Below are 13,603 nucleotides of genomic sequence, written 5' to 3'. Positions count from 1 at the left end.
ACAATGTCGTGCTCTATTTGTTCTCATGCAAACAGGAGTGGCAACGAGTTGCCTTGGCCAAGGTTAGCAAGAGTCCAATATGCTTACAAAATGGGCAAGAGCCTAACTTTGTGACCCAAGATGAGAAGTATTGGCTGAAACCTGAGCATATTCCTAAGCCCAAGTCCTGCCCAACCTGACCAACTCTAAAAACAAATTCCATTAGGAGACCTCAAACATGATAACTTGTCTTTTTAGGCCTCTACCTCTAAAGCACATGCACATGCACATGCACACATCTGTTGAACACTACATATTTATTTATATCATATCATCATATAAGACTTATTTTATATATGTATATATAGATAGATAGACAGACTTAGGTGGGCACACTACAGACAACAGTTGAGAGAGTAGATACCCACCCATTGAAACTTCCATGATTGTTTATAGGGCCCACTGAGATGTGTTTCAAACATCCAGCCCATCCACTGTGTGTGACCAACTTGTATGAGGAGTCACACAAAGTTTCAGCTTTATCAAAAACTCAGGTGGGCCTCAACAAGCAATTTTAGATGTTTTAGGTACAATTTCACATGGTTTCAGATGGTATGGCCCACTCGAGTTCTGAATACAGCTAATTTTTGGAATATCCCATAACCCAGACGGGACCCATCAAATGCACGGCATGGATGTCTGAATTAGATCATAGTGGGGCCTACAAAGCTCTACTTCATGGGAAGCTCCCATGGTACACACGTGTGAACTCAAGTGGGCCACGTTTTTTTTTTTTTTTTTACTATAACCAACCTGGAACCCTATAAATTTGACAAGAGGCCGGGCTTTTAAGAAGGTGGGGTTGGTTGACCCATGGGCTGACCCATCCATTGCTATTGCTAGCTGGTGCCTCAAATTTTGAATGAAATCAATTCATAGACCACTTTGTAGATGGCTAAGAAATTACATGCCACATTTGGAGAGCAATCAGGAAAGTTGGAGAGATTGCAACCTAGGGTAATCTATAAGAATTAAGAAGAGGCAAAATCCAGAATTGGAACCCACCCTGGAATTGAAATCCAAGAATTTCAAGGGTGTCAAATGACTCCATTTTTACAAATCCTGAAGTGCCAAATGACCCCTTAGGTACAGAATCATACTTTCAAGTTAAAGAGGCAAACAGTTGTAGCCCATTGGCCAACATTAGGCCTCCCTACTTAACTCTAACTAATCCTACTTAGTTTTTTGTGTTTAATAAATAACACAATTAAGTAAAAAAAAGCAAATAAATTAACTTTTAATAAAGAGTTACTTGAAACTTCTAAATGTGTACAAACTGTATGCCCCTTGAGGCTGTACACATTGGACAACACCCCAAACTCTTCAAACAGTTTTGTATATAATACCCCTATAGACAGCTGATTGGATTGTGAGCCTCACAGTCCAATTTGGTTGTGCAAATGGTGCATTAAATTGGATCTGTGGGCTCCCCACAGGCCAACTGGACCACTGTCTTGAAATATTTTCCACACAAACAGAAGTATGATCTGTTTGTGGAACTGGAATCTTTTTGCGAGTTGGATCGTCTTCAATCAAATTCCAATACATTTTAATTCACCTGCTCATCAATCTACGCCACATAATCAACAAGGCATTTTTTGGATAATCCAAAACTCTTTTCGAATTTGTACCGTCTATTAACTGTATTTTGCAACTAACTCCTTGTTTTCTTTTTAATTGTTACAGAAAAATGCCACCTCTGTATAACAGAAACATTCCTGCGGTAGCTCAACCTAATGGAGACATTCCTGCGGCAACTCAACTTTTGGATAATGGAGACATTCATGCCGAAGAGGATACTCAGGTTGAGAATGACGATGAGGAAGAGGACGATGAGGAAGAGGATCCTCGGGTTGAGGATGACAATGAAGCTCCTGCTCTCCCCAATGGAGAGCTACATGGCTCTAACCACGCTCAGGTTGAGGATGGCAATGAAGCTCCTGCTCTCCCCAATGGAGAGCTACACGGCCCTGACCATGGAAATGAGATGCCTCAGGTTGAGGTTTACAATCAGGATGAGGTCGACGTTGAAGCTAATTCTCTCAGGTTCGTTGCTGCAGTGGTTGATGACATCATACTCGAGGGTTTAGAGGATGAATTTCTGGAGTTGATTACCATTACTCACAATAGCTCATTCAATGTGCTATATCAGCAAATAACCGCTCGCTATGATATAATAAACCGGTTTGACAATGCATTTCAGATCGTCTTACACAGTCCGAACTGGGAAGGCACACTCGAAGAAACACACCTAGGTGACATTGAGACCTACCAATGGGTCCAATTTTTTGAGGAAGGTCACACCATCAACATCAACTTCATTGGACAAATGCCTGAACATTAAAATCTTTTTTTTCATCCAACGTGTTGGAAAGGAATGTTCAAATTCAAAATCTTGGCTGGACTGTAACTGTTTATGAATCGTGTTCTTTCACTTGCTATGTTGGTTAGATTGCTTGTAATCAACCAACATAGGTTGAAGTTGACAATGAAGTTGACGCAATTGCTCCAAACCAAGGCGTTGAAGCTAATGCTGAAGAGGATGAGTTCAAGTTCGTTGCTGCAGTGGCTGATGACATCATACTCACCGGTTTAGATGATGAATTTCTGCAGGTGATTTCCATTACTTGCAATAGCTCATTCAATGTGCTATATCATGAAATAACCGCTCGCTATGATCTAACAAACCCGTTTGACAATGCATTTCGAATCGTCTTACACAGTCCGAACTGGGAAGGCATACTCGAAGAAACACACCTAGGTGACATTGAGACCTACCAATGGGTCCAATTTTTTGAGGAAGGTCACACCATCAACATCAACTTCATTGGACAAATGCCTGAACATTAAAATCTTTTTTTTTTTCATCCAACATGTTGGAAAGGAATATTCAAATTCAAAATCTTGGCCGGACTGTAACTGTTTATGAATCATGTTCTTTCACTTGCTATGTTGGTTGGATTGCTTGTAATCAAGACCTCATAGCCATTGTTAGCTGCATTAAAATGCAAAGACACGAATGATTTGGGGGGATGAAGATATGTCCCCTGCAGAGTTCTTTTTATATTCATGAATCGTGGACTAATTACTAGTGAAGTTGATGAGTGTTAATTCCAGATGGCCCCATGTGTGCTGGATTTGGGATGCTCTAGTAGTCCCCATTATGAGGGTTTTTTACAACAACAACCTGCTCAAAGAAGAACATATTCTTATTAGTAAAATGCAAATGTTTTCCAAAATCTACGTTGTATTTTGCATTGATGTTTAAGTTCAGTTCCACATTGTATTTTACATTGAATACACCATTCAACAAAACACCTTTTTAAATTTTGTTTTCTTTTTGTAGAAAACTTGAATAATTGCATTAGGCCCTGTTTGGTAGAGGCCTAAAAATGAGTTAATCCCATTTTAGTTAACAATAATAATTTTTAGAGATCAAGATCTCTAATAGATAATTACTTTTAAATATAAGAAATGAGAAATGCTAGTTATAGCAAGTGAATTTGATAGTGCATCCAAACACACCCTAATGTTTCTAGCATTAGTTTTTATTTTGTTTTATTGTTCCCACAGTAGCAGTGGCATGTTTTGAGAAAATGGCATTCTTGACAAGATGTCTAAATGGACTCAAAGCTACATCTGCAATTAAAATGCACCAATCACATGTAACTGGAATCCTATAGGAGTTGCATGATACATGAGAATATTGAGCTCTACATCTGGATTAAAGGTCTTTCAATTCTTCTACTAACTGGCTACATTATACACCACAACCATCTATTGAGATCGGATGCATGGACAATACATAGCTTAAAAGAAGAAAATACAAACCAAATTTGGTGAAAAGACCTATGGAGAATCAATACAAGGAGATGCAAAGGCTCACAAATATATTATCATCATCTTTTTAGACTTTCTCCCAGTGCGAGCTATTAGCTATAACATATAGATCTTGAAAACAAAGAAAGTAGAATTACCTAGTGTTCTTAATGTAAATAAAGAGATTTCATCAGAGATTCTTCCATTACTTTGAATTGGGCTGCATTATTGACATTTCCTAGCACGCTTCAACAACTGCCAAAATAAATAAATAAAAATGTAAGACTCTACAAAGTTCCATTACTCTGTTCTCATGCCAAGTTGATAAGGGATGGTCAGTAAAAAACACTTTTCTCACATAAACGTGTAGGTTACAAGTGTTTGCTTCTATGCATGAAATACAAATACAAACAATGCAACAACTTTGAAAGAATCAATACAAGTAGATGCAAAGGCTCACAAATATATTATCATCATCTTTTTAGACTTTCTCCCAGTGCGAGCTATTAGTTATCGCATATAGATCTTGAAAACAAAGAAAGTAGAATTACCTAGTGTTCTTAATGTAAATAAAGAGATTTCATCAGAGATTCTTCCATTACTTTGAATTGGGCTGCATTATTGACATTTCCTAGCACGCTTCAACAACTGCCAAAATAAATAAATAAAAATGTAATACTCTACGAAGTTCCATTATTCTGTTCTCATGCCAAGTTGATAAGGGATGGTCAGTAAAAAACACTTTTCTCACACAAACATGTAGGTTACAAGTGTCTGCTTCTATGCATGAAATACAAATACAAACAATGCAACAACTTTGAAGTCCAAGAAGCCATGGCTATAGACAAAACTCCACCTCAATCTATACTTCTCATCTGTAAGCATTTCATGCAAAAGCTATAACCAATTTTGCAAATCCTGCACATATCAATGATGCTATAACTGTTAACTAAGCTTCTAGAGAATGTTATGTTTACAATACATCAGTAGATGCAACAATCTGATGGAATGTAAAAGGTAAGATTAAAATCAAAAGTAGGACATACAATTTGGATGGTTTGATTTTGAGTCATACAGGCATAAGAACCATCATACTCCTACTATAGAATCACCATTTTTTCTCACAAAACAAACCCAAGTGACAAATAGCATCTACATTTTGAAGCATAGTTCTAAAACTCACTAACTCAAATCGAAACTCGTCCTATTGATAAGGTCGAGCAAGAAGTGGTGCTTACAATCGGGCGACCATCCAATCTGAATCTCTATGATGTGTGCAATCTTGTGCCAATCATCGCCATTCTCCTTCTCGCATCCCATCTATAAATGGAGACGGCGATAGATTTGTAGACATTCAAAGTTTGTTAAGTTACAACCTAGATGGCAAACACTCCACTTACATTGGTTGCACCACATTTGTAGCACAAAAATGAAAAGTTTGCAAAGAAAATAACTATTGATTGACATTCAATGTAAGCTTGTCGCTTACTTGATAAGCAGGCTGGCCTGATTTTTAGTTCAACAACCAGCTGCCCTTTGTTCGTTTTCCTACAACTATACGAGGATAGCACTTGTGCTACTAGGCCCCTTCTCCATCTCATTTGTTCGAGTCCCACTTGAATTCCTTGATGAAATTATGGTGTTTAAATGTTCTGTTTGCCAAATAAATATCTCTTAAATTCATACTCACAATGAAATCAGGGAGGGGACAACTAGTTTTATGGTATTAAAACAAGCCACACACATATACAGATTAAATCGGTCAAGTATTTCTTTCTTCAAGCTTTCAAAATGAATTAAATGGATCTATTAACTGCTATATTAACAAAGCTGGGAAGACTAGCTGCTCTAATTCAATGTTTATATGAAACAAAAGCCAACCAATTAAAATTCACAAACTACAAAGTAAAATAACAATGTGGTCCAATAGAATTATACCTGTCTCCGAATATAAGGAAGGTTTATTTCACAGAAGTGGTCCAATAGATCATATGCAACTAGGATGGTCTAGTACAAATGATCATCACAATTATGACCCATCAATTAAAATACAAATCTAGGAGACTTTTATTCTCAATATTTGTACAAACATCCGAATAAAACATAACACAATTGAAACAAAAGAGAAATGGTAAAGATGATAGACTTATAACTTGCTTCCATTGATGTTGCATCATGAACGCTAGCATGATGGTCCTGAACATTGAGAGACATTGCATTAGTTTTATATAAACACATTTGATCAAGTGATAAATGTAACATGTACAATTTCTGAGTGCCTACATATTAAGCATCATTATATGCAGCTTGATATGTAGCCTGAATATAATGTAACACCTCTTTTCCCACATGTGTGGACCATCTAATCATTGGATGTTAGGGTGTGTTTATGGTGTGCCCAACTGATGACCGGTTAAGATCATGCACACATTAACCAAGATGGTGCATGGATCGCATTGCCGGTTCTTTCCCATTCACTGATGCTAGTTGCCAATGGTCTCTTCTAACATCCATTTGTAAGCTATCGAAAGGCTAAGATAGTCTGATTAGTAGTAATTTTCTACTGTTGCCAATCTACAGACGCACCCAACAAACGGTTTGATCATGGACTAATGGAACATCGTGCCCTGTACTTGCAGCCCATTACTTCAAGTACACCAAGAGAAATCAGATTTTTCTTCATGTCAGGAATGTGCCTCACATCAATTAGGGTACGCTCTGTCCCATCAAACATCTTGATGCACACCGTACCAACAACTACAACATTTACAGGCAATGTTATTGCCCACAAATACCTATCCACCATCGCACTCCATGTAGCTGACGAACCAACTCCGATGAGGAGTCATGTGAAAAGATATCCCTGTGTCTAGCATCCACTCATCCTTACGATCATCGTATGGCCGTTTGATTGTAGACACAGACAAAACATCACCATCACATCCACTCGATCCATCTGACGTGGCAACATTGGCCTCCCTGTACAAAGCCTCGGAATCTTCTCTCTTAGATTTAGGATTTGTACAATCCTTCTTTACATGTCCTTTCATCCCATAATTCCAACACTTCACCTTTCCTTTGCCTTGGCCTTGGATTTGGATCTAGAACCTGAAGAACCTGTATCTTGTTCAGAATTCCTACCCCTTGTAAGCAGTGCATCAGAAGATATCCCCATGTCGACGTTAAGCTTTCTCATAGCCCTCCCTTGAAGGGCTAAGATAACGGTGTTGACACTCAAGGTTTTATTTGTGGTGTACATTGTGTCCTTGAATGACTCATAAGACGCCGGAAGAGAATTTGGCAATATACATGCTTGTTCTTCATCTTTCATCACTTCCTCCATATCTAGCAATTTGCAAACCAATTTATTAAAGTTGCTGATGTGAACCTCCAAATCTCCACCCTCTGCCATCTTGAAGTTAAACCACTGCCGCTTCAAGTGTGGGCGATTTTCAGAGGATTTTTTCACATAAACATCCTCTAACTTTGCCCATAACTTAGCCGCAGTTTTCTCCCTCATGACATTGTAGAGAACGCCATCCGTGAGACATAAACAGATCGATGATAAAGCCTTCTTATCAAGAGTATTCCACTCATCATCAGTCATAGTAGACTTTCACTCCTCAAGATACCATCTTCGCCTTGCTTGATTAAGGAACTAACCATCTTGATATTACATAACTCAAAATTATTTTTCCCTTAGTATTTCTCAATATCATACCTAATGCTTCCCATTATTGTTAATCCTGCAGATTCATATCTGTGCCCCAAAGATTGCTTTGATACCACTTGTTGGGGATTTGTGCTACGGAATCACACGGATTTAGATCTAGGATAGCAACCCAATGCCACCAAGAAAACACAAGAGAACACAGAGATTTAACGTGGAAAACCCTTTCGGGAAAAAACCACAGCACAAAGCAACAGAATTCCACTATGAAAGCATAAATTACAAAGAGAAAAAGACTTACCCGATTCGAACAACCTCGAATCTCACCTCGAATCTCACCCTTGCTACACCCTCTAAAAATCCTAAAACCCTTTTAGGAACCCTTGTAACCCCTTTAGAAAGCCTTAGCATACCTTAGAATAGCCCTAGGGACCCCTATTTATAGTTTAGGAAATTCCGCATACGCACCTCTTTGAAACTGCCTCAAATTTACGCAGTCCGCGTAGAATCTGCTTAACCTTCGACTAGTCGAGCCTAACCCTCGACTGGTCGAGCGTCCTGGACATAAAAAAACCTTGCTTGCTGGACTTCGAGTCGAGTGGGCCTCGACCAGTCGAAGGACCCCTTTGACCGGTCGAGCCAGTCCCTCGACTGGTCGAGCAGCACGGTGAATTACAGATTTAAGACATCTGTTTTACAACAAGCATGGCTTCTAAACTACCAATTTCATTTCCTCAGGTGTATGCTTCACGAGGATATATAGTTGTTGCCATTGATTCCCGCTACCATAGTGAACGGGCCAGAAATACAACCACATACAGAGATGTATGTAATCATCTGCAACTATCATGTGTTAGTTGAATAAGGAGATTTTCTTTTCATGCAGTCACAATCTTTTTTTAAAAAATCAGTACTATATGGTGTTACTTCTTTTCGTGCTTCCATTTAAAGCAGTTGGAAATAAAAATAGACAGTTATTTGGCGAGTATCATGTCTTAATAAAAAAGTCAGTTTCAGTTGTTGATTGGTTTCTGGAATTTGAATGCAGCCTCTTGTATCTTCTTGCAAGAATGGCGATACAATGCCTTTCATATTTGATACAGTAATACTATGGCCTTTTGTTTTCTAGCGGATCATATGTGCTTCCTTTAAAAAAAAAAAAAAAAAATTATAAATCAAGTTACATTCAATTTTAGCCTTGAACAATTCTTCCATGGGATTTTCAATGAATAGGATTATAAAGTCATAGAGGCAGGTATGGAATCAAGTTACATTCGAAGCAATGAAGAGAACATTGGGCTGGAATGGGATCTTCCCCTGCTTCTGTTTCCTCCATTGCTTGTTGAAAATCTGCTCAAGGGGTGAGAATGAGGAACTGTTGGGTATTTGTCTATTTGATTTGGGCTGGATGAGTTCTCATGTATCTACTCATTAATGTCTTTTGGTAATTGATCATAATGCTACAAAATTTCACAGTTTCTCAAGTTCGTCTTATAAATATAACTATAGATATGGCTATGCGGAGGGACGCACACAACATCTTTTTTTCTTGTTTTTTTTTTTTTTTTTTTTCCTGTCATCCAAATTACTGAAATCTGTTTTCAGAATTTTCGGCAATTTTACTGGTGAAGGAATTGTTTAGTTCTGAGATGGACTTGTGATACCATACTTAGGGGCTGGCATTTTGCCGCTCGGTGTTTGATCACTGGGTCATTGTTCCCGGTGGCCCTCTAGACAAAAGCATAGTTCTCTAGCTGCTCGAACCTGCCCCCATTCAACACCGTGCTTGTGAGTTCATGGTAAAAACAAGGCGTCAGAAGGTGAGTCCTTGTAAATTTTCTTTTAAGGCCAGTAAATGCAGATCTTTGTTTCTTTCTGCATTTCCTACGCACCCAAAGAAGACTTCAACGGATGTTGAGCGATGATTGTGTTATTGTTTTCGATGACAACATGGTATGAGGGAGAATGTAAGCATCAACCAGTTCTTTGATGAGGCCAGGAGAATGTAAGCATCAACCAGTTCTTTGATGAGGCCAAGGTTGCTGAGCTCGCCTTGCGTAAGAAATACGGAAACACCGTCCTCTCTCTGGCTTCTTCTTTTTCTTTTTCCTTTTTTCTGTTTTCCTTTTTTTAAAAAAATTTATTTATTTTATTTTAAAATCTTGGTGTTTAGAACTAGGGATATAAATGCAAATAACTGGTGTATATTGCAATGTCTGTTGGGTTTTGCACTGTAAGAGAATTCTCTTTGGATGAGTTTCTAGCAATTACTGCAATCAAATGGTGGAAGTTCAACATTTATGCTGTTAGGCTGAGATTCAAGAGGTGTCATGCTTTTATGCCTTTAGATGAATGTTGAATGTGGACAATTGGGTTGTTCTTCTTAACTTGCATTTCTTCTGTAGTGGGCTAGGCCCACCCAATGAGCACACTCCAGGGTATCTACATAGTGGGTCCTGCCCGATGAGGCAAGTGCCACATTGGAACATGTGTAGAGGTTTTGGATCTTGAAAGTGCTACTACTAACATGCTTGATAGCTGAGTCCCTTCAAGTGGGATTGGTATGGATGTTGTTTGTGGGACTCTTCCCCTCTTCATTGACACTTTCTTAAACATATTTGATAACAAAATTATTACATGTTCTTGTGCATAGATTCCAGTGGGGCGCCTGAGAAGGACCCCTTTGTGATGAACCCATCAGAAATGTGAAATTCAAAATTCTCAATGCGACAATCGCTCCCCGAGCCCTTGTAACAGGGAGGTGGTCAGATCATTCCCACAGCTTGACGGTGGCTTATTCGGCTTTCTTCATGGCAACCCTGTGTCTATTGGAATGGGTATATTAGGCAGAGGTGACATTTCATGCCTTTACTAGTGAAAGAACAATTAAGGGGAAAAAATGAATGAAAATCATAGTCAAAAGGATAAAAATCCTCACACCATCTTGTGCTTTTTATTTTGTGGTATTATAAATGTCTGATATTTTGGTCCTTTCCTGTTTTGGATTCAAACCCCAATAGATTGTGCCTCGACGATCTACACTCTCTTATCTCGTACATGTGGGCATGTGACAGCTTATGTTGGAAGCCAGGCACCCCTGCTTATATTGTTAAGGTACAACAATCCTTCAAGTATATGATCGTAATGTTACAAAATTTCACAGTTTTTCAAATTCATCTTATAAATAAAAGCTATAGGTATGGCCACACACAACATCTTTCTGTTTTTCTTTCTTTCTTTCTTTCCTTCTTTCTGTTAGATAGTTTGTTCTTTTCTCCTCGGCAAATAAACTTTTTTCTTTTCAGTTTTATTTATTTGCAAGATGATATCTGGCAGATGTGTGTTATAATTGAACCGCTCATCCTGGGGGTGATACCATACATGTGCTACTCAAATCAGGCTGGTTAGATGATCCCAAGTGCTTAGTTTGAGGAGACAGGGGAAAAAAAAAAGAAGAAGAAGAAAAGATGATCTCATTTTTGTCTTGCTCTATTCAAATCAAGCTACCAGGATTGTCCAATCAACCTGATTTTAGTATACGACCCATATATGGTGGTTCGTTGTATGAGTGGCCTAAACCTTGTATGCATTCCAAGCCTAAATCTTGTGTACACATGGCCATATGTGGAGGTGTGGCACAGGGCCATGCAATCCAAGCATTCCATCACATGGGCCCCACTATCTATATCACATGGTCCAGGAAACCAGGCTGACAAAGAAGTGTTATCTACGTAGATGGACGAATTGGAGTTCATGCTCATGTGCCATGCTAGCACATGTGGCACACGTGTGGGCCTCGTAAAAGCTCTCTAATAAGTCAGTTGGACCCTGAAATATCTATTGATTTTGTTATTGAGTGTCTGTGGCACAGGAAAGGAAAGACAAGGTCGGAGAACAAATATCAGCTCTACAAGAGCTCATCTCCCCCTATGGGAAGGTAATTTGTAGTTGTTAGACACCATTGTAGTGTTATTTTTTTAGCCCATCCGTGTACATGCCCCCACATTTAGCCATTCATTCGGCAGGCCCTGACTACTAGACGCCTGGCCCAGGAAATGTGAGATGTAAATGGAAGGAAATGTTTTGGGTCTCTCCCTCTCTCTCAAACTGAAATTTTATTACAAAAAAAACAGAAACAAGATAAAGAAGATGATGGAATAGAAAGGAAAGCCCCTCTCAGGCAAACAGATGCTTGTTTTGGTTTCTCTGTCCAGAACATTCTAAATTTGTTCTTATGGTGTCTCTATTAGGAGAAACTGGGAGATTTCCCGAAGAGACCTCCGCAATCCTCAGTTTATAGCAGTGGTTGCGACAGACCATGATTTCATGGATGCCGATTACAATGAGTATTCGTCTCAGAGTGCTAGAAGTATGATCTGTTGTCATTCTGTTGCTGTGATTGTAAGTTCTTGTTTTGAGCTTGTGTATCGACGAAATGGAGTATTTAAGCTGGCTGATATCGATTCTTTGAGCTGTGGTTTTTCTTTTCTTTTCTGTTTTCTGATTACTTGTTAATGCAGTTCATGGTTCTTTTGGTCCTACGACACATGCTTCCAATTACAGTCAGCAGAGCCGAAGAGTGTTCATTCACCATATTCGTTGTAATTAAGGATCTAAGAAACATCATTTTTTTTTTAGTATGATTGATTGCAATTTTATCTGAAGAAATCATTCCTTGAGAAAACTGATGTGGCACGTCTGTGGAATCATGAATGAGCATCAATGGGCCCTTACCTGGAAATAGGATTCTCTTCTCAGCATTTGGGTCTGCATGTTTAAGCAACAATCTACATTTCACTTGCATGTGTGGCCCGCCTGATGAGCTGAGTGGCCTGATTTTTGGGCCAGGGCATGTTAGTGATGGGACCCACCTGATGGAAATGCATTCATCCTTGTATTATAATGTTTTGATCCATTTTTTTTTTCTCTCTGACAAACAGCTTCTGTGGTTGAGGACCGTTGGAATTCTTGTTCCAGTTTATATAATGACAAGAGCACTGACTGCAATTCATCACAGGCTCCAGCAACAGGTAGCTCTCTTTTTCCAAACCTACAAGCAGGATCTAGGTTGTTCACCAGGTGGACCCCAACAAATTACCCGCAAACCAAAAATCAGGTCAGGCTTGTCATCAGGTGGGCCACATTATATATGGAAAAAAATGATGGTTTTAGAAACTCATCAATGGCTACACATGTGGACCATCTGATGATCATACTGCAGCATGTAACATTGATGGGGCCCACTGATGAACAGCTTAGAACTCGCATGACGCAAGAGCACATCTTCCTCAGCAGATGTAACACTTTATGCTCCAAAATTCATTGTTTCGTTGTTGTACATTCGGAATCCGACTAACAGAAGTTCCATCTAGGCCATTATCATATATCAACTAACAGAAGTTGGATGGATTGAATTGAATATAGGACTCCCAAGTGCATCATTTGAATTCAAGGCGCCATCATATACAGTGAATGGCCCTTGATGGGTGGTTATGATCTTGTACACGATTCAGCTATGTGACATGAATTGGCTGTTGCAGATCAACAGTCAGATTCATGAATTGTGTATAATACGTTTTCAAATACAGTGGGTATTCTCCTACACAAAAATTAAGTGATTTTGTACAGACTTTCAAGAATCAAGGAATGGGTTATTGTTGGGAGAAAGATCTCTTCTCGACCACACAACAATATTGAAATTGGCATTCTTTTCTTCTTTTTTTTTTACTTTATTATGAGTTAGTTTTCCAAAATGTGTTTTGGTTGAATTTGACTTATGAAGTAAATGGGGCATTCTATATGCAGCTGATGATATATAAAAACTATGACATGATGATGGTTAGCCACATCAGGCATCCATCTCTCTGTTCTATATTAAATGAATGGGCCAAAAGAGGGAAGCAATGATTGCCTGAGGATATGCAGCATCCCCACAATGGAGAATGACCATAGAAAGATCTTTCCGCATTGAAGAATGCTCTCTTGACTTGCATTGGGTAATGATTGCAGTCTCTCTTCATCTTTTTTTTCCTTCATATTCTCATATTCCATGCTTGGTTGCAATTGGAACATTAA

At 38.8% G+C, this 13,603-nt stretch overlaps 1 protein-coding gene and 1 long non-coding RNA gene across 2 annotated transcripts; one reads left to right on the top strand and one right to left on the bottom strand.

Moving 5' to 3' along the window:
* Positions 1–4,406: 4,406 nt before the first annotated feature.
* LOC131244614 (uncharacterized) lies at positions 4,407–6,479 on the bottom strand. The gene is made up of 3 exons (XR_009170424.1): positions 5,348–6,479; positions 5,097–5,178; positions 4,407–4,776 (listed from the first exon to the last, which is right to left on the bottom strand). It is a non-coding gene; the product is annotated as an uncharacterized LOC131244614 (long non-coding RNA).
* Positions 6,480–9,740: 3,261 nt separating this feature from the next.
* Positions 9,741–13,088, top strand: LOC131244236 (uncharacterized). Its single transcript, XM_058243875.1, has 6 exons — positions 9,741–9,853; positions 11,400–11,465; positions 11,779–11,929; positions 12,049–12,129; positions 12,469–12,595; positions 13,069–13,088. Exons 1-6 carry the CDS (start codon positions 9,741–9,743, stop codon positions 13,086–13,088), a joined length of 558 nt encoding a protein of 185 aa, XP_058099858.1.
* Positions 13,089–13,603: the final 515 nt, after the last annotated feature.

Source organism: Magnolia sinica, chromosome 4 (assembly GCF_029962835.1).
Source record: "Magnolia sinica isolate HGM2019 chromosome 4, MsV1, whole genome shotgun sequence".
In the NCBI taxonomy this organism is placed as follows: domain Eukaryota; kingdom Viridiplantae; phylum Streptophyta; class Magnoliopsida; order Magnoliales; family Magnoliaceae; genus Magnolia; species Magnolia sinica.
The sequence above is the reverse complement of the archived record's forward strand: the minus strand, read 5'-3'. Positions and strand labels throughout refer to the sequence as shown.